The following is a 22,569-nucleotide window of genomic DNA, read 5'->3' on the forward strand; positions in this document are numbered from 1 at the left end:
TATGCGCAGTGCGCACTCGCATGTCATATGGAAATGATCAGCAATAAAGTAGATGACTTCTACACGAGATATCAAATACCAGTCAGATTGCAAGTCGAGCTGTTCAATCACACGCAGAACGTATGCCAAATTCCGCCGTCACTAGAACAAATTCCACAGAAGAACTACGCAGCGGATATCCCTACCCCCGAGGTGCCAGTTCAAATCGACCCAGCATCCGAGTCATTTACTCAAGGCCCTCTACTGCACGTTCACCCGCTGTTCTGATGGGCAGGGTGCCGAGGTGGCCGTGCGTGCGGCGTGCTAACGGTTCCCGAAGCGCCGCCCCTTCCGACGAACACGGATCTGGGTATACGTCAGCCTGGCCCGGACGCCAAACAATTATTGCAGGCCGAAGAACGGCCGGCGGTGAAAACGCGAGATGGCACTGCAACTCGCCGACTGTAATTGGTTGCCGAGTGCGTCATGCATCGCCGTCCGGGTTCGTCTCATGGAAAGTCGCCGTCGTTTGGCGCGGCAAATAATGGGTGTTGTGCCTTTCGGTGCCGTCCCCGGCAGTTTGCAGAACAAGGCACGGCTGTAATTGCGGGCCAAATGGACGGGGTTACTAACAGGTATGTGTGTTCTGACACCGGCCCAAATGGACGGGGTTACCAACAGATCTGTGTTCTAACACCGGCCCAAATGGACGGGGTTACCAAGAGATGTGTGTTCTGACACCGGCTCAGGCGGAAGATGGGGTGGCGAAGGGAAGCGGCGCACGGCACCTCCTGGTCAGACCGTCACCCAAATACCGCTCACTACAGCAAGCACTGTGCAAATGCAACGGGTGAACTGACTGATATACTGGCTGGCTTGCCAGGAACTCCAGCCAGGGACTTTTATTTGTGCTTAGCAGCAGATTATGTCTCGAAAGTATCAAAGTAGTGACAAAGTATGATGCATGACGACTAACAGAGATTAACATCATTTACATCTTCAATTATGTCGTAAATGGACATTTTTGGCGGTTCGCATTTCCAAAACGGTGCTGTGTCATTTTTGTTCAGTTTTGCACGATAGGATGTCTAAAACAAGTTTCTCCGAAATAATCCGATCAGGCTTAAGAAAGCCGTCAATATTTTCCACTTATGACTTAGAGACTCAGATGTTTTTGGATATGTGGTCGAACACCCACAAGGATCAATATTTAACGAATGTAACTACTTGCGTGTTTACTCGATCGACTTTTATTTGTACAAATAAGCTAACAGATTTTCAACAGTATCCTACATTCGCTGACATCACCGCAGGCCTGTAACTGTTTGTAAATCACCTTGTCAATTTTCGCATTTTCCCCTCCGCTGCACGAACATGTGTTGAATGAAAATAAGGCTATAGAACAACGCAAGGCCTAGCCTTGTGCAACTGTCACTTTCTACAGATGTACATTGTACATATTCACCGAACTGACCGCAACTTTCCCGGCTAACGGATCACGTGTACCTTTCTATACATATGCCTAATACCGGTGCATCCGAATAAAGTTCGTGCGCAATGTTAGTTTCTTGACAAGTTTCGTTGCTTTTTTAGTGGGTGTGTGTGTATATGTATGGTACCCACTACTCAGCTATGGCTAGTTTGCACTTAGCATTAAATCGTGCCCCTTTTAAGTCACTGATGACGTCATAGCTCTATCTAATATTTTTAACATCCAGGCAAATAAAAAAAATGGCATTGTAATTAGAAAGTAATGTCGTCTTTGCCGTTTGATGCCGTTTCCTGCAGAGTGTAGTGAAGGTCAGGTCTCGGTGAGGTCAAAAGGTCAAATTTCTATCCTTAAAATCTGAACACAGTTTAGTTAAAAAGTGAAAATCGTGTTAAATTAATACCAGCTCACAAAATATGATTTTATCGAATTATTTTAACTTACAAAAGCTGCATCTGTCAGCATGAGATATCCTCATTGAATTAATTGATTATTTTCTTTGCAGAGCCTGCATACAATTGCAGACCTAGCTCAAGACCAGCCAACTGAATCATGCACCTTCCTTATCAGAGAACGATGCCCTCCGTATCAGACATTCTGAAATTGATCCCACTGACGAGTTTTTACATAATGCTGAGCATCAGCCACCACAAAATGCCTCCGTTAAGACTGCTGCCCTCGGCTTGATGCGGCTGTTGCCTGATGATTTATTGATGGCTTCGATGCTCGTTTCGCCGTATGGCAGCTGTGGATACGACACTCTAAAAGCCAGCGGGGCCAATGGCCATTCCGGCGCGGGGATGAGACGAGGTCCAGGACCTGTACAAAGCCTGTTGCTATGCGAAAGCCATGGAGGAGACCGTAGTTGAAGGCGACCACTGACCACAATGGTTGATCTATTTAGGGCCTTGGGTTGATCATCCTCGAAATGCAAGCGGCTTCGCCTACCGTGATCAGTCTTGGGAAAATAAACGAGCAACGCTAACGAAAATGATAACAGACCCAATGAAATAGAAACCGATTCAGTGATTGAACCAATTGAATTGAATAACTAAATAGCTGAATTTATTGACGTAATGTGACGTATGTACGTCACTCACCAGTCAGTCGTATCCCCCCCCCCCTTATTATTTGGATGATTGGTTTTGTCTCAAGTATAGACCACGCGGCCAGCAACAGCTCCAGCCGCCTGTGACGAAGTCCTTCGATATTCCGAGCTACTGGAGCAGCGTAAACTGAAATCATGAGCTGGATACGCCCACCAGACAACAGGCCGAAGAACTATAAAATCCTGCTAAAAATAGCAAGCCGGTAGGATCTTCGTCAGACGACAGCCGCCGCTTTCTGATGTAAGCCACTCAGCTCCTACTCCATTTGATATCAATGAGCGCGGTTGAAAGGCCAATGACAACGTTCCTACTCACTAGGCACGCAGCAGTGAAACTAACTAATTCAAGTTCAATAAACTGTACCAGGATGCCGAGGCTGACAACACAAACTACATAATACCAATACCAAACTGCCATATATCTTTCAAGGATCTGCTATTGAAAAGCGAAAGCGCTCGTCTCCTGAAATGTGATTTACATCATTCTGGCTTCACTCGATAACCGTCAGAGGTGCTGCCGCGGGAAGGCGAGCTCTGCACCGTCCCGCTCGAGCTCTTTCAGTGCTTCACCTTTGCGGCCGTGACCTGAGAGGCTGAGCGCGACATACCGCGACCGCCCACGGCTCTGACGGGCCATGCAGCGGCACGGGCCGGCACGCTTCCGCGAACCACCGCGACATGGGGCGACACGGCACGACGCAGCGCATAACGACACTGCGGTACATTGCGGTACACTGCAGTGTACTTCGGTGCACCTCGGCATGGTACGAGTACTGTACTAATGTGTACACAAATATTTGTGCCCTGCTGATGCACGGGGAGGAACGTTGCCGCGCGGTACCGCACTGTCGCGGGGCTGTAGGTACGATGGCGCAAGAATGTCTAAGACAACACGATGCGTTATACACAGTAGGTACGGTGCGGCAAGGAACGGCGCGATGCGATCCGGTACGGCGCGGCAAGGCACGGCAGAGCCTGTAAGCCCTCGGGCGGACAGCGACGAGCGGCGGCATGGCGGTGTGAGCCGCAGACCATTGCGGCGCAGCCGGAGATCATTGTGGCGCAGCGGCGCGCCGCATGACACGCGTGCCGCGGCCAGACGCTGACGTAGCCTTTCCCGGAGCCGGGGGCGCCGGCTCTGGCTCGGACATTTTAACGGCGCACTAAGGGCCGAGGTGCAGCCGCCCCCCGCGCGGGCGGCCCGAACTGCGAACAGAGGACAGCCAAGTGGCTTGCGCGCTGTCTGGCAGCAGGGGGCCGCTGTCAGACACCCTCCGCTGGTCGCCGTCGCCGTTTCATGAGGCCACTGCCGGCCACCCAGCCACAGCACAGGAATGCTTGTGCCGGGATTAGAGTGGCTGTTTCATTCATTCATTATGTTTTAATTTGTACCGTTTAGCGCACTTTTAAAGAACGATTCTCAGCCAAGGTTGAATATGTATGTATGTATGTATGTATTGACACCAAAAGCCTTCCACATATGGCGTGGCGATTACGGCTTAGATCCGAGTATAATGGGTAACAGTCATGCGGGCAGGGGGAAGAACACTCAGCACTAGACGACAGTCATCCATCGATGGGGGTCGCGACAATAATCATCGACATATGTACATAAGACAAACAATATATATGTTGCAGGCACTTTAGAAAATAAGTCATTTTGTAAAATGCCTAGGCATTTTGAATAAGGTCAATATGAATAAGGTCAGTGCTATAAATAATATCACACTGAAAACAATTTCACCCAAAGCTGGCGAATTAAGCGTTGCTCTGCGGGTGGTATATGTGTATTAACTCGCCATGTCCAGATTCTAGCTAGAGGGTAAGCAGACTTGCCTGCCTTATTACTCGTAAATATGCACTGTACCCACAGTCTGCAGTAAGGTAGCTACCCAGCACCGGATATTGTCCCCGCGGGTGTCGAGTCATTGGCACAGCCCTCACTGAAAGAGTTGGAACTACTCGAGGTATCGTAAACGCGTACCCGTGGATGGCGAACCTTTACATAACCTGCCCTGAAGGAGTTGGATCTACTGTGACAACTAGATGGCGTTGTCTTATACAGTTTTGAATTACAACAATTTTTTAACTTTTTTTTTGAACCAATGATATGTTGGCACATTGTTTGGCGGTTTTCAAGTGGGGGCGAAAGTACAATTGTTAGGGTGCATCCTTAAAACCTCTGCAATGTTCATCACGGGACGATTGGCAACGCTTTTTCTTCCGAAACTACCAAGTGAGACCATTTTGATTCTTATATAGGTCACGAAAGCAGCTGCGACACATCTGCTTGATTTCGGGCGGTCTGCATGACTGCCGGTGACGAGTCATGTCGAAATTTCTATGGGAATTCGATTTGACCTTTCCCACCGATGTGAAACTTTTTCACCGATGTTTTCTAGGTGTGAGATTGCTATAATATAGATGTTTTCCCGCAAATATGGTCAAGCGTGGGAGTTTTTTTGGCCCTCGTGACTTGGTCGGCGAAGGGTAGGCGTGGAGGGTAACCCCATCTCCTAGGGGTTTGTGGGGCGCTGCTGCCAGGTAGGCGTCGATGAATACCTTTCGATGGAGGGGTCGCGAGCCATTGGTGCGCGAATAGTCGTGGAGGGTTACTACTCTCCAGAGTGAATTGCGAAAGTGTTATGTCCTAAATTGACTCCTGGGAGGGTGGTTAAAAATGGTTGCGGATAGGGGTACCCGCGAGGCACCGGTTTACTCGCCAGTTTTGGGTGAAATTGTTTTCAGTGCACGGCACCAAAACATTCCGTTTGAGGGCCCATGAAAGCAGACTGAACAACACTGCTGCGCATCAGATCGGGCTTCACTGAGTCACAATGCACCGTAGGCATTCCTCGGCACGCTCTATCTGAAGCGCCCCAGAAGAGTTGCGTCAGAGGCCGCTGGAACTTTGTGCCCCGTCTCAGGCGCGGTTCGTGCGCCCCATGACGGCAAGCGCGGGATGTAGCGACCCGGCAGACTTCATCAGCCGCGTTCCACCCACGCCGTCGCCTTCCACTCTTTGGACGAGCTATTCCCTCTTACGCTGCCAATCATCCGGTTCAAATTTCCTCACCAGCTCCCGGCTGGCCCCCGACGTTCCAGTCTGAGCGGCGGCCGCGCGGGGCGGCGCGCCGGGGGTTGGGCGGTGAGGTCACGCTCCCCGGCGCCGCCCCGCCGTCGCGTCGGCGACCTTCCCGACCGGCGTCCCACCACGCCAGACATACGAGATGAACACTCGGTATTCTGGAGGCGGATCGGCTCGGCTCGGTGCGCGCGACACGGGGAGGAGCCCGCGCGCTGGGAACCGGCTTCGGCGCCGCGCGCGAGCGGCCGTCCTTGCGACCTCACCAGCAAGGACGACCGACGAGTCAGCGGCAGCGCGGCTGGCAGCGGAACCGATCGACAGAACCGTGACATGACCGGCATGCAGACGCCTGACTTGAGCTAATGGCATGCGGGGCTTAAAATAACGCCACGTGAAGCTAATGACTTGCACCGAGAGGTAAAAATAGCCCTCAGTCTACCGCTAGAGAATAAGTCACAGTTTCTCTAAAGCCTGTGGCTTCACGTGAAATGCCATTATGCCTGCACGGTGACATGTTTTCCTCAATAAATCAAAATAGGTCGATACAGCTCTCTGTGTCATATTTACGTCTCCGGTGCCTCGTAATCCGATGTTCATGGCGCGTAGTCGGATGATGCAACGTGATGCAATGTGTTTGCAGTAAAAATGCCCACAATAACCACACTTTGTCGCCGTCGTTCGATTTGCAGCTCACGATATGTCACTCAAGTGCGTGATTTGGGTCATTTGCCACCCGTGAACTGGGAAACCCGCTGCGGAGACGGGTCTGGACGCTGTGCGGTCACGTCGCGGCGCCGCGCTCCTCGGAGCGGCACCGAATGTTTTCGTCGTTGCTCACTGTCCGACCAGGCTCCGTCTCCTAACCGGTTCTAGCTGAGGTCCCAGCTAAAATTACCGATGAAGTTTGAACTTCGACCTCCGGCGTTGGGTAAAAATAACAAACCAATAAAATTAAAGCCAACCAAGAACACGCGATGAAAAATTTCTGCCAATCATGGTTGGCATGTGTTCACCCACAGGCAGCAATTTGCTGACAACGATTTCAGAGTTCAATTTATTATTTCATAACTCAATTATCGATCTCGTTTCGATTTATTCTCTTCGTGCTCCTTTTTTAAATTAAGAAATGCTGCCAGGCTATTGTATCGCTAATTCAAAGCCAAATGCGGCCGATGATTTTGTTTGCCGTTGACTTTGTAAAATCATGGCGGGAGGGCGGCGCGCGGGCTGCCCGACCTCGGTGTAGATCCTGTTAGGGAGCTGCGGATCGGAACTACCAGCTCGGCATCCGGCCCGGGAAAGCGCGGCCGTGGAGGGTCGCGATCGTGCACTGCTGTCGCCGCCCGCGGCACCCTCAAATCCGGGTCCGTATGGAAACGGCCGCTAACCACCGATGCACGGTGGCTCGCCGGCGCGGGCCACGAACGGGCAGAGAGACCGGCACTCCGTGCCGTGGAGAGGGCCCAGACGGACGCCGTGTTCTGCTAAACTAACGGACTGGCTGATGAGTACCGATTTATGCGGCCATAATACAGTCAGAGAGATGACGTAAGAGAGACATCATCACGAAAGGGTCATGAAAACGAAGAGAGTGCAAGAAATAATCGCAAGAATGAGAGAAGAGGGGGAAATGGACAGAACTCAGGCCAGGTGACACTTATGCGTATAATATAATCTAATTAAGTCTAACTAGGCACGATATTTGTCAATTTATCTGTAGCCTCCTGTAGGTAGGTATAAGTAGGTACGAATGATAAGCCTGCAATATGCTATTTAATGTCCCTGGATCGTAAATGGGCAACAGCTTCACAATACTTCTGATGGCTTACAAGTTGCAGAGTGAAATTAAAAGTCGACGGGTTATTTACAGCACCCATCTATTTCAAGGTCCAAAACAGGCTATACCTCGATTTATTTCCATATTTCTTTTTTCCTCGCGATATAATTTTCAAAATAAATCTTATCTTACCTGGTAACCACTTGTTCTATCGTGCACTGAATAGCATTTTCAGAACATTGCATGGATTGCTGATAAATATAGGTTAGGTTATAAGCGTGAACATAGACATAAGGCTCGACTGATTGCGCGAGGTCACTACAGGAAGTCCCGGTCCTCAGCAGCTCACTCCTACAGTTGCTGGGATCAGCGCAGCTCGACCAGGGAGCTAAGCTAAGGCATGTCGCCAGTTTAGTAGATCACATGAAGCATACTTATACTCAGAACAGTCACCGGAACCCTGGTTAGTCGCAGTGACCTGAGAAAAATCCGACAATACGAGATTTGCACGTAGCGGAAAGATCACCACGATCCGCGAAGACTGCAACCACTTATGAAAACATTTTATTTGGAATTATATCATCAGACAGGCATCAACTTTCGGCAAAGCATTTGGCAAATATCGACAGAGAGCTCCCATCCCAACGTAACTGGGTAATGAGTCTCGTGGGGGTTGATAGTGGAACTGGATGTCATAAAATCCCCAGCATTCTCGGTTGACGTCTGGTGGCCGACCGCATGTCGTCGAGGGTCACAGCGCGTTGCCGGCTGTCTGCGGCGGCGAATATTTGCACGCGGCGCGATTGCGACTTTTGCGGCGCGTCTGCCGCCGCCAGCTCGGTTTCCGCCGTGGTCGTGTGAGCCGCCGGGGCCGCGGGCGACTGTCTGCACTGAGCCCTCGCGGCGGCTCGGAGACTGCGTGCGGCTTGTGCCTCGGTGGCGCTGAGGGCTGGCCGCCGCCGACCCGCACTCCGGAGCGCCCTAATGGCCAGGTAGGCACGTAAATGGCCACCATTATATGCTGATTCCACACAAACAGCAGTTAAGTGTAATGCCTCATTCAAAAACCGGGAAGAAAAAGCGAGGATTGCGGCTGTCCCAGCGGCGAAATGGGCCATAATCGGGCGTAAAAAAGCGGCTAACGCACTGTCGGTACATGAAATAAACATGCACTCGAGGTAATATGGCCATTATAATTATGCCAAATAAATCACTTGCGCTAGAATCGGGTAACTTGCTTTGACGCACGAAAGGTGCTGTCCACTTCGGAATGGGAAAAGACTAGATTATTCATTGGTTCTCTTGTGGCATTGTCAACGTAAATATATTTCGACTTGTCAAGTGCAGCTGTCTTTAAATGGACGATACATAGGAACAGTATCCACTTTGGTTTTTGCAACACATTCTAATGAACACACGACCTATTGTTTTTATCTACTGCACTGAAAACAATTTAACCCAAGGCCCGCGAGTAAACCGGTGTTTTGCGGGTACCCCTATCCGCAACCATTTTTAACTACCCTCCCAGGAGTACAGTAAGGTCCCATTGCAGTGTAGTCGTCCCTGCTCTCAGCGGACTTGTTCGCTGACAGCGGTTATATCCGCTCAGAGCAAGTACGGCTACACCGCAATGGGACCTAGCACTACTCCTGGGAGGGTGGTTAAAAATGGTTGCGGATAGGGGTACCCGTAAAACACCGGTTTACTCGCCAGCCTTGGATTAAATTGTTTTCAGTGTGGCCATTGCGATAATTTTGACATTGCATTGTTTCTGCTCGCTTGAGCTCAATAGATGGCACTCTCATACTGTTCCATTATTTGCTTTCGCACAGCACTCAACACAAGAAACATCACGGTTCGCGGTTTCAACCCGAGAGTGATGCATTTTAAAATGTGGAATCATTAAACCAATGCACATATAACGCTTAAAATAACTTTATATTGCAAACAAGGCAGCAAATTTAGGCAGTTAACACGATAATCACTACAAGCTCCTGAAAATATCCCACCGACGGCAACGAGTCAGTTGGCGCCGATGCATCAACGGTCGTCTCTCCTTATGATGTCAACAGACACCTGATCCGGCCGTGCTCAGGCCGAGCTCGGGCACGCCCGGAACGTCTGGTATGCACGTACGGCAGGCCGTGGCCTTCACCCACCGACCGCCAACTTCCGGTGCCGATGTAGCACCGGAAACGATCGCTTCCGGTCGGCGGCGCTAGAAGCTGACACGAGGTGAGCCGATACCTTTCGGTCTCTTACGAGGTCATTTAAACGATGTTTCTTACTCTGCAATTATTTCCAGTGCATAATAGCCGTTTTCATGACGGGCTATCCGGCAAATGCACCTGATTTGACCAAATCTGCACCTAATTTCTTTTACAGCAAATATCTTCATTTTATGAATTTATTTCAGTGTTTTAATCGATGATGCTCTCTGATTATACGACAAAGCAGGCATATAAACAATTAGTGCAACCCTAGCTGATAGCTGCTAAGAGACACACTGAACCTTATTTGACCAAATCTGCACCAAATCTGTACCAGATGTGCCCCAAATGTGTACCAGATGGCCGTCGTGAAAACGGCTAATGTCTAAGTTGGTGTCTTATTCATTCCTGGTTCCTGTTTTTACATGCATTAAGTATAAAGCCCATCCGAAAATTCATCGTAAGGTTTGCGACGTTTCGTAAGCCGGATGCCACGAGTGAGCATCGACTCGCGCTGAAGCTAGACGGTAAGTCGATGAGCGATCACACCAAGAACTGGGATACATAACGGCGACTTGGATCAGAGAGGCGAATTGTGGGTTGTAAAGCAACATGGCTTGCTTTTTTCTTTGAACCAGACCCATCACGAGTGCCAAAATCGTCAGGAAGAACGAGTACTTGTCTAAAGGTAGCACGTCTAAAAAGCTTTCCGGTTTTGGCTCACCGAATTCCACGATAGCCCTCCCTAGGCCGTGTTTTCCGATGCCTAGCGAAGATCCACTGATCCCAGTACCTACCAGCTCGCAAATTTTGCTGACATGGCTGTACCTCAGGTCAGGCAGTGACCTCAGGTCATTTGATGATCTAACTATAGGGGCATTCCACGTCAAGTGGGACAAAAAATGACCATTTTGAACCTCACGTCCTCCGATTTTTGCGAAACTTTGTGAAACTACTCATCTATATATGAAAAGAAAGGAGACATTTTTTTGTCGAGATATGACGTCACGTTTCCGAGATACACGTCATCAAACATTGACTTAGGTAAGGCACATTATCATCTTTAAAACGTCATAATCATTGAAGTTTTAGACATATCACCACGCAACAAAGTGTGAAATGGAGGGAATAGATCAGGCTTTGATTTGAGGATAACAATATTGACGTTATGAAATAATTAGTGAACTTAATTAAAATACAAAAAATAAATTTTGATTTTCTGAAAAATGGGTATCCTTCGATTTTGCTGATTTTCACATATTTTATTCTCCTATACATGAGCTACATCATATAAAAAATCCAGCATGGGCCGACGTCTACGTAACTGTCTTTTGGACTTCGTAATGTCTGGCACTCGCGCGTTTTGTTTTAGCAACCAAGGAGAGGCGCTACCCGAAGATGCTTCTTTCTACCCCAAACCAAAGCAAACCTAACCTGACCTGACGTGACCTGACCTAATCTAGAACGCGTAAATATGTACAGCCCTTACGGCAGTTGCCGACTGGCCAAATACTACATACTTAGATACGAACATTGGCTCTCACGACATTTGCCGGCTGGCCAGATGCTACTTAAAAAACGAATGCGTGTTAAAACACTTGAGGCTACCGGCCGCGAGCCAGCGACCTTTAGATTACGAGGTGGGGTACACTCGGCACACTAACTACTAAGCCATGAAGGTAGGTGGTCATCGCGGAGATGTAAGCCAGTTTTTTTAATGATGCAATTGGGCATTCTCCGGGCAGCGCCTCTCTTTGGTTGCAAAAAGGAAATACCTACGCCTGGCTTTCCCAGCGCTAGGGGAGAATGACCCGGTTTAGCCAAAAAAGGTGTTAAAAAACGAAATTTGAATTGTAACTGGGGCGGTGGGGAACTTTATCGTGTGCCAATTTCATGTCCCTAGATCAATATCTTCAAGATCAAATGAGGTTAAACGTGACCAATTTGCTTTAGTGACTATTTTGCGTTTATACGCCCATAGCTCTAAGAGCTACATGCTAGCCGATTTTCCTATTTCTTCCTTTATACGACATTTGTAGTGTTATGAAAATCTCTAGTTAATCTAACCATAAATTTGGCAGTTAGTGGCCGGCTAAGAGAAAGATGACGCCGGCAGAGGCGGGGATCGGCCGACGCGGGAAACATTTCAGTCAAAGGTTGTGTTTGCACCCTAATAATTCAATTTTTACCAGTTAATTTTCGTATTTATTTGAGCATTAGATTGCCTGTACATTTTTTAGCCTTCACACAAAATTTGCTACGAATCGATCGTAATCAGCGGTAACAAGCGCAGTGCAACGATGGAACCGTCCCGCGCCGGCACAGTCTACCATTCAGGCGGCAACGGCCGGCGCCGGCCGCAGCGCCGCTCCGGCAAGATCTTTGACTTTACGCCGCTATAACTTGAAAAGTTGAGGACCGATTTACCTATTGCTTGCATGGGAGGATTTGCAATTCAATTCTTAACAGATACTGAAAGTTTGACGTAAATATATAAAGTATGGCGTGAGTTATTGGCGAAAAACAGGTGGTTTTGGCGAAATCCGCCCCTTCCACCGCCCGTGCTACGTTGCACTACTTGTTGCTATATCATCCAAAGTTATCGTTGGCCCACTCTAATTTTCTCAGCACGTGTGCCTTACGTGTAGTGGAAGACAATATCTAAATTTGAGCAAAATCGAAGGGTACCCATTTTTCACAAATTAGATTTTAAGAAATTAAATCAAAATAAAATAAATTAAAAATCATCAAAAAATGTAAAAATTGACAAATTTAACTAGCACAACTCCTTACGTACACGTTTCAGTTTGTTTGAAATTAAAAGCTTCAAAAATGTTGAAGCTATAGATCTTTCAAGATTGCAATACACGTCCAATTCTGCTAAAAAAGCAGAAGTTTAGCGGCTTGTATCTCTGTAACCCGAGGGCATATGGCAAAATCCTTTCACCCTCAGAGGTTTCACCCAATAGCCAATAAGTATACCAAGTTTGAACAAAATCGCAGAGATGGCCGATTTTGGCTGTCCCGGTTGACATGGAATGCCCCTATAATAACAAAGATGATAAAAAGATGAATAAGTTATTGCGCACTATCCGAGCATTTCTACCCCTGAACGCCGTGACTCGCTCTCGGAGCCTCTGTCCCCTGTGACCCCTGTGACCCCAGTGACCCCAATAACCCCACTGACCTTTGCACGGACTGCAGGGAACACCGCCGTTCAGTGTGCGTTGGAAGAAGAGCCGGCCGTCGTTATCGTACTCATCGTCGGACCATGCGGTGTTCTGAGGCCCCTTGGCGCAGCACGCCTCGCGGCTGATGCCCATCTCCAGGAGGCTAGTGCAGCGGCCGACCCGTTTGTCCGCCTGCCAGCAGGTCCCCGCTGCGGGAGGAGGAAAAATGACGTCAGGGAAGGAAGGGCCTCAACTACCTCTGAAATCCTCTATAGGCGTCTCCAGCCTGTAAACACACCGGTGGGCGAGCTCTATCGGAGCATCCCCGGCGCGGCGTCTCATATGTGGGATGTAGTTTGTCATATCTATGTTTGGGCTGCAATGCACGTGGTATAAACATTGCATTTGCAGCAGGAGCTTCCGTGTTGAACGTTTCGAGTTCTACCATGAAATCACGGCTACATTTAATTCAGCGGAAATCGTCACGGAAGCCCATGTCTGTTAGTCGCTGTCCATGTTCGTTTATGGTACATTTACTTGAATTAATCGGCAGTCATGAAAATGTTAATGCTTTCTCTGATCTATCTGTACTGCTATAAACATACACACAAACATGACTATAAACACACACATGTCCCATAAGTCATCGCGTAATTAGCTGTAGGTATATACTATATTATTACTTGTCGGCACCAGAAAGGACCCAATGAAGCTGAGCCTCATCTGCTCACATGACTGCACCGAATAAAAGTGTTTTGCGCCTGGACACCTGACACGTCCCATTCAGTAGCCCTCGCCGCCGGCTGGCGCGCATCTGCAGGGACTGAGCGCGACTGGCACGGCCACCGACTTATCGCAGTCGGGCTGATTTGGGTTGATTAGCGCAGGTTGGAGCGAAATTTACAGGGACAGGGGAGGATTCTCAGGGATTAGGTTCACTAATGCGTCCAGGCTGGGAGCTAGTAGGATTTGTGCCAAGCTTCCAGGTAAAGTCATCCTTGTGAGAAAGTCTCCCTGAGCGGATGCTAGTGCTGAGCCTTCACAATGGGATAAAGCAAGATCACACGTAATTTACGCATTCAATCTAGAGCCAGCCCTGCTAGCGAGAGCATCAACCAAACCAGATCTACAGACCACACACATCATAACTGCAAGCAAATGTACACAAATATCTATCGCCTTATAAGATGTGTCCTTAATTCCTATAACTGTTAATCATCTGAATTCTGATCCTTACCTATCTCAGTAATACACAATTCGCCAATTAATAACAATTTCGTTACGCATTGTCCCGTACTCCCCGGCTAAACCGCACATTGTCGACTGTCGAGTTGTCTACTCGAGAATCGAGATACCGAGACACCCAGTGTGCCAGGGACTTTGGGGCTGTACTGGCCGTGTGTGTAACGCTGGGTGTACCCATCGACCTGCAGGACCTGTCAGTGAGTCAACGGACGATTATTGGTTCCAGCAGACAAGCTGATTAGCCTAACGAGCTATCAGGTGGGATTTGTATGAAAATCGGCTGATTTAACGAGAACGCAGAAAAGTGAATCAAGTATTGGGCATTCACCTGTTGTGGCAATTGTCAGCACGCAAAACAACTTAAGACTTTGCTCAGCTAAACGACTATGTTTTGATGTGCCTGATTTTGTCAAAAAAATACAATAGCAGTTATATGTGAGCCATGTGTATTCAGATGAATTCACTTGTTCCGAGACTAAGCGAGCAGGTAAAGTAAAGGTGACACATGCTAGCGCTAACGCACCGCACAGAACCGGAACTCGTGCGACTTCTGTGGCACTGATACGGAGCCAAACACACCGAGTGACACCGTAAGCGGCTTACAGTAGCGGCCGCCTTTTAACGGAAGGCGCTACACAGCACGTAGTACGAGGCTGAAGTCATCGTTCTTAAAAGAAATGCACCGAATCTGAACCGGCTGAGCCTATCCCTAGGTTTGCATCATCAGATAAACTCGTTGACGGCGTGCAGGCATCGGCTAATGTGCTTACATAAACAGTGATACCGGTGCACATGATGGGACACCACCAACTAGCCATTCCACAGGGTCATAGAAGGGGCACATAATGGCTGATCTTTTATGAGTAGCTCTTAAACATAAGCTGCTATTTGTTTTAAAAATAGTCCTAGAGGCGCTTACAGAACACGTAAATGTAAGAAAGGTGAAAAAGTTCTGCACAAACTCTATCAGAAATTGAGCTCCAAACCCACACTGACTGATAAGAGGTAGCTTCTATTCCTATTTACGATTGCTATAAAGATCCATGGAGGCACATGCACAAATATGCTAAGGTGCTAACTAGCAGCTCAATATTTTTATTTTTGTTGCATTTTTAAATGCCAACTTCTTGCCTTATATGGCTGTAAAAAAGTGTTTTAACCCATTCCGCTAAAAAGGAATTTAAGCATAGGTATATAATGCATTCAAAATCATTTAATGCTTTGCAGTTACCGGAGTGCTGTCTATGGCTACCTAAGCTTCATTAGCCCGCAAAGAGCGAGCAGCACCTGTTTGAATGAAAATGCGCCATGCATAACTATACCTTATCTCATCTCCTCTTTCTACACTTTATTATCATGTTTAGCATTTCACTATTTCTCATTTAATTCGAATGACACGAATATCTTTTGAATTATACCAGCTGCTGACACATCCTACCTATAGGTATGTAAAATGTGGTCAGGAGCGATAGGAAGCCTGGTCACCTGACATCCCGCGCGTGTCCGGCAGACGCCACTCCCGCGCCGGCGGGGGGGGGGGATGGAATGAAAACAGTCGCACGGCGTCGCCCGAAATAAAACAGCAGGTCCCGTCGGAGCTCGCAGCGCGACCCGCAGTGTCATCCGTTACAGGCGGGGCGACCGAGCGCACTGCACCGCACAGCAGGACAGTGATGGACCGGAGGGCCGGTGTGAATGAGGAGCGAATGAATCTGGTAGACGAGTGTGTGGGAGACCCGAGCACTGTAATTTATAAAGGAGCGGCTACAATGAGCAGGTGTTATACAACGGAGACAAAATCGATTTTGTGCCTGAGGGGTTCGTGAGCGAATTCAAGCATCGTTTGAAATTTAGGTTTAGGTGACCGACAGCAAAGCGAAAACGTGCGTCATTCTGAAAGGCAGGTTTGCAAAATTAGCCGTCTTTTCCAATATGAGTGCCTGCTATACCCAAATCCAAGTTCCCACGATACAGTTACCCGTTGCATGTGAGAAGGTGTTCACATGGTTTTTCATTGCACTTGACCGAGAATTGCCAGTGTAAAGTACAAAAATAGACCCAGCCAAGGAGTGTTCTGCTTAACGACTTGACTCATGACCTAATCGGTATAGGTGTGGCCGCTGAGCTCATGAATGGGTCAACGCTTCACTTAGCGCGAAACAATAGAGAACGAGTGTAAAACGAACATAAAACGGCCAACACTGTCTGGCGCGTCACACGGAACCGCCCCATGCTGTAGCTGTGCAGACAGGTCAGCGTTCCAATGAGTCACATCATTTATAGATTTTCAGTGACCAATGAATGCATGACATTTTGATCACGATGAATGACGTTACTGTCACGTATTGTGACCTCGTGGAAATGGCAGCCCATTCGTGGCGGTAAAGGGTAAAAGTACGGATTCTAAAATATTTTAATCTGGTATGTAAAAGAAATATGTAGTTCAAAAAGGATTATTCAAAAATCAAAAAAAAAAAAAAATCCGTAACATTTATCTACTTTGAAGTTTGATCATTGTAACAAAGTTAAGTGAAGGGAGCAAACAAGGGAGTATAAATTGAGCACAGCGGCTGCACGCAAAGTACCTCTAAGCGGAGGAAATGACAACAAATATTTTCTAGCCAGTTTGTGCAAACAAATCACGTCCATTTAGTAACATCAACTAGCTTAAAAAAGCATCTTAAAGAAACTATATTAGCTAGCAGCTGCGTGCTACAAGGACGCATCTGCATACACAACCCGCTCCTGAAATGATGCTTGCCTGTCTGCCATAGATTAGAGATCGATCGGTAACGTTACGGCAGCAGCATTCAAAACCAAAATAGCTCGCCGGTTTAGTAGGGCATGCTGAGGCACGAGTGAGCTGACCCAAAACACCTTAATTGCCTCTTTTGTTACTCGCAGCAAATGAGCAGTACATTTTTAGCACGAAGCTCAGCAATGGGCGGCGTGGGCGGCGGCGTTTAGGACGTGTAAGGTCTGAGCTCTTTCAACAGGTTCTGCAAGTGGAATTAACCACCAGAGTGACAAGTAGGGAAGGGGGCGGATCTTTTGAGCTGTATAGGTCTGAGCGGAAGGGCAATATCCACGGAACTGTGTCAGGCTATTTTAAGAGCCGGCAGCAAAGTGAAGCTAAATGAAGTCGAATTATTACGCCGCTGTGACGGAGTCACGGAATCTTTGAAACGGCAAAAACGTCTGATCTTTCGGGCTGAAAAGCATCGCTCTATGAGGCGCGAAGATTCTTGAGTAATATGGCTGTTGCAAGGAACTCAATGCAGAATTTAAGAAGATGCCTTTTTAAGATTTCATGTTGAACTCGAGATAACAGTTGCAATCACCGGCAGCAGCTAAGTTATTAGCTAACGGGAATGAGCAATTCTCCGGTAAAGAAGACCTGTTACATTATACCTGTTAAAATGTATTTGAAAATCGATTTAAAAATTGAGGTCAATGCCTGACCTCAATTAGGGGTCAGGCATTGACCCCTAATTGAGGGGTCAGAGCGCGTGCCGGAGAGGGCCGGCCGCGGGGTGGAGTGGCTCTGATCTGCCGCCGTCGCCCAGGTCTCAGTTACCGCTCTGTGGACTGTGGTGATTCGCGCCTCTGTGGTGTCACCGTTATTGCTGACGACCGCCCGCTACTCAGCGTTGTGGGGTGCTACATGCCCTACTGGGACTCGTCCGGCGCTAATACAGGTGAATATGCTGACGTCACGGGGAAATTGTCCGCAATTCTCTCCTCTCTTCGGCCGAGCGCGCCCGTAGTGCTGCTCGGCGACTTCAATTGTGCTTTATGCCCGCTGCCTCGAGAATCTCGTCCATCCACCTGGCACCGCCTTCGAGGCTACACGCCGAACAGTATGGCCATGCAGGAGCTCCTGGATGATCATGAATTATCGGTTGCTGAGTTCAATTTTAACCAACCGATTAGTTATACATACTCACGCGCTGGCAATCGGTCACACATTGACCATGTCGCTGTGCCCAAACTTCTCATGCCGCAAGTGCTAAGCTGCAAGATTGTGCCTCCAGATCTGAACAACCTGAGTCCTCATCTGCCGCTCATCTGCAGGCTGGCCGTCTCTGCCCCTGCTAGCAGGAACCCACTACTGCATCAGGATGTCGGCCTTGCAAAGCATCCAGACATCCTCGATTGGAGCTGTCCTAAAAAGAACGAAACTTACAGAGCAGTACTGAGCGGGCTGCTGTCTGAAGTTCTTCCAGCCTGCGACGACTCCCTTGATGCCCTTGACGCAGCCATTTCGCAATGCGCCCATGATGCTGCTCGCATCGCCGAATGCTCGAAGCCACGCCGTTCGCCAAAGTCTTGGTGGACTGCAAGCGCTGCAGCGGCTCGGGATCGCTCTCGCTTCTGGTACCGACTCTGGGTCTGTGCCGGTCGCCCAGATTCAGCTCCTGTCGCCGACTGCTACCGTGAAGCTAGACGATCGTATCGTCACGCACGCCGTAAGGCCGCCACCTCACACATCGAGAAGCAGGCGCGGCTACTCCGTCTTCTGCGTCGTGATCGCAAGCTGAACAAGTTCTGGCACCGCGTCCAGCTGGCCCGGCGAGGCGGCCTTGCGGTCGGCTCTGCCTGCTCTGTGGTTGATTTCTATACCCACTTCAAGACTGTCCACCACGACAGCCGGGAGCAGCTCAGCGACGAGCAGCGGCTCATTGCTGACGCTGTCGAAGCTCGTGTCTTAGGAGCTCGTGCGGAGATCACCCACCGAACTGTAACGCCAGATGAGGTCACTCATCTGCTGAACCGCCTTCATCCTGGCAAGGCACCTGGTGTGGATGGAGTGTCAGCTGAGCACTTGATGTTCGGCTCTTCTCCCCCTCTTCGAGACGCGCTGGCTCGCCTATTGACTGGCTGCCTATCTTCCTGCACTGTCCCGGCTTCTTTCACCGAGAGTATAGTGGTGCCGCTTTTGAAGAATAGTCGTCTCGATCCCAGTTGTCTTGATAACTACCGGCCCATCTCAATCACAACGTGTGCTTCAAAGCTCCTGGAACTGCTGATTTTGGAGGAACTGCAGTCTTCTTTTCACCCGCACGACCTGCAGTTTGGCTTCATCCCTAATCGTGGCACAGCGGAAGCTTCTATGCTCGTCGAAGAGACCGTACATTATAACCGGCGCGCTGGTCTCCCTGTGTTCGCTGCCAACCTGGACGCACGCAAATGTTTTGACAAGATTTGGCATGACGGACTGTTTTACCGACTCACAGAACATATGAGCGTCAACTGCTGGCTCCTGATCGTCTACTGGTATCGGCATCTATCCGCCAGAGTTACATTTGGTGGCACCAGCTCCGAAACTTTTGAGGTTTTACGAGGAACCAGGCAAGGCGCTATCCTCTCGCCGACCTTTGCAAATGTGTTCTTGCGTCCATTATTGGCGACGCTGGACCGCAGCGGCGACGGCGCTTACTTTCATCAGCACCACGTGCCGGGAGTGTGTTATGCTGATGACCTGCTCCTACTGTCAACGAACGCCGCTCATCTCAGTGCACTATTGGTCCAGGTCGGTGACTTTGCGCGGGACTGGCGACTAGAATTCGTCCATCCAGACCATCAGAAGACAAAAAGCCACTGCATCGTCTTCGGAGGCGAGCTTCTGGCGCAGTCACCAACGTGGAAGCTAGCTGGCCAACCGCTCCAAATACGGCCTTATTCCGAGCACCTCGGCGTGACGCTCGACGCCCGCTCCACGGCTTCCCGACACGTCGACCAGCGTGTCAAAAGGGCTCGAGCTGCCTTTTATGGCCTAGCACCAGCTGGCATACTGGCCAAAAGCTTAAGCCCGGCTGACAAAGCTTACCTATGGAAGGCTGTTGTCCTCCCTACTTTGATGTACGGGTGTAGCACAGCTCCTCTTCGTCCATCCGAGGTGGACCGCCTGGATGCCCTTCAAGCCGGATGTGTGAAGGCGGCATTCGGGCTGCCCCGCTTCGCACATCACTCTGCCCTCCTGACGGCCGCTGGTTTGGCGCCGGTTCGAGAGTTGTTGAGAGGCGCAATATTCTCTGCTCTCAGGTCAGCGATGGTAGCGGAGCACCGCTTAAAACAGACCATGATCACCTCCCTAGCAAAGCTGGCCATGTGCCCCAGAGAACTTGAGGGCTCATTCCTCCTACAAGTGTTTGAAATGTACAACAGGGACTTTCGAGCAGTAATGGAGCTGGCGGCTGGTGGGCCCGTGGACCCTGACCGTGTGCGGGCTCCGCGGTTGGAGGACGGCTTGGCGGATAGCATTCGGCTGGTCCTTCAAGGAACATGTGAGGCATCCAGGCGCCTATTGAGGCTCCTCACGTGCTCACATTGAGCACCTATACCTGAGATACCAGCTTTTCAGGCTCCCATCATTTGTGACCACAAACATGTATATATTTGTATTTGTCGCTGTAAAAGCGGTGCATAATAAAGAATGATGATGATGATGATGATGATTCATTCGCAGGAGAATTGGGAATATATATTACTGAACGGCTCTGGGAAAGAAAAATGGAAACCGAGGTCTTTAAAAAATTGTAGGCACGAGGCGTAGCCGAGTGCCGGAGATTTTTTGAAGACCGAGGTTTCCATTTTTCTTCCCAGAGCAAGTTCAGTAAGATATTTCCCATACGTCGTTTAATATCTATTCAGAAACTCACAATTTAATTATTGAAATCACCTTTTTTAAGATTTTTATCAAAAAATCACCAGAACTGTAGGTCATCAACCCGTGCCGGAAAACAGTGCAGGAAAGATCACGTGAAAATGTTTCCCGCACGGCTAGGATAATGCTAAAGGGATATCTCGGCGTATGGGAAAAAGTAGGAATCTATAGTGTGTAGATGTCTGGTCGATTACACAGTTACAAACACAGTGAAAAATTAGCCGTTTTCACGACGACTATCTCAGGCAGCTTTTGCCAAATTCTCAGGGAACTCAGATTTGTTTTTCAATAGAAAATCACAATTCTAAAGAATAGTGATTTAACTATTGACAGCAAACCTTCGGTTATTTGGAACACAATTGGTGCAGTTTTGGTGCAGATTTGGTCAAATAAGTTTCGCTGTGTCTCTTAGTATGTTATCAGCCGAGGCTGCACAGTTGCTTATGTATATGATTTTTCAAATTATCAGACATTATCTTGGATTAAAACACTGAAATGAATTCATATGAAGATATTACATATTTGTTGTAAAAGAGATTTGGTGCATATTTGGTCAAGTTTGGTTACCTTCGCCAGATAACCCGTCATGACAACGGCTAGTATCGAGCAGAGTGCCTAATGAGCCAACTAATTTTGAATTCCATTTAACTACTTAGGTTGTTATAAAGGGACAGGGAACGCCTACCATGCAAATAAATTACCTGCCACCAAATAATTGAACTTACTTAAAAAAAAACGCTTTCCTGATTTGAATGAAAAATTGCATTAGACGGCTTTGCGTTTCAGATCCATATCTATGCGGTTTGCATTAATCTAACAGTAGGCTGATCGTACAGGGGAGATGATAAGCGAAGTAGCTATTGACACAAAATGCGACTTACGATTTATATGCAAAGCTCAAGTGACCACAAGTGAGCTATCAACGGGTAGTAATAATGCCACAATTAATAATACCTCTCGTAAGAGGCACTTTAGTTTTTCGTGTGAAACGTAATTTACACCTGTCATGTTAAAAATTTGCGTTGGTGTAGATGTTATGCCGAAAAAAATTGGTAGATTTTACGGACTTCAAAAACGAATGACAGATCTAAAAAACGGCCTTCGGTACCAGATACCTTTGTAATCTATGCAAATGATTGCTGAAAAAAATATAATACGAATGCTGATTAGGAATTAAATGCCGCATGAATCGGTAAAAAACTTACCTAAACATAAAAAATTCCGGTGCGGCCGCCGCCGGCCTCGGCCCGGCCGCGCTCCGACTACATCGGCTCCGAATCCCAAATGCGGACTAAACGCTCTGAGATCATAAAAAAAACTTACGGAAAATAGGTTATCAATTAAGTCAGGACCTAAAATACCTAATCACTGAGATAAACAGCTATTGGCGTTTAGGCTGGAAGATTTTTAACGCCAGCACCACCCAGCTGTGGCTTGACACCACGTGCCGGTCGCTCACCTTGCACTCCTGTCATGAGTCCACACCAGAGCGGCGGCAGCAGCAGCAGCGAGAGCCGGCACGGCCGACGACAGCGCTCCATCGCTCTCCTTTCGACGGCACCGGGACGGGCGGCTCGACAGCACGCCGGTCAGCGTCGCTCCTCTGGCTGCCGCCGCCGGAGCCACGCTTTTAATCGCGCCGGCCCACCACGTGACTTCATTCAGCGGCGCCGACCAATGGCAGCCGTCCGTCGGCCCCCAATGGTAGTAGCGCCGCGTGGGCGGCCGCCGTCCGTCCGTCAGGGTCGCAGCCGTCGGCACGGCAGACCGACGAGCGTCGGGATCGACGGCGGACGGCCGACGCCGGAGTCGGCGGAGGGAACGACGCGGCACTCG

At 48.8% G+C, this 22,569-nt stretch overlaps 1 protein-coding gene across 1 annotated transcript in view; it reads right to left on the reverse strand.

Moving 5' to 3' along the window:
• LOC122368719 (follistatin-like) overlaps positions 1-22,342 on the reverse strand; it is a 38,576-nt gene extending 16,234 nt beyond the window's left edge. Inside the window, exons 1-2 of the mRNA XM_043342927.1 lie at positions 22,193-22,342; positions 12,839-13,030 (exon numbers count right to left, since the gene is read on the reverse strand). Coding sequence (XP_043198862.1) covers positions 12,839-13,030; positions 22,193-22,274 — 274 coding nt within the window. The 5' untranslated portion in view covers positions 22,275-22,342. The remainder of the gene's footprint in view (positions 1-12,838; positions 13,031-22,192) is intronic.
• Between the last annotated feature and the right edge of the window lie 227 nt (positions 22,343-22,569).

This window comes from Amphibalanus amphitrite, unplaced genomic scaffold, assembly GCF_019059575.1.
Source record: "Amphibalanus amphitrite isolate SeventyFive unplaced genomic scaffold, NRLGWU_Aamphi_draft 000970F_arrow, whole genome shotgun sequence".
NCBI lineage: Eukaryota > Metazoa > Arthropoda > Thecostraca > Balanomorpha > Balanidae > Amphibalanus > Amphibalanus amphitrite.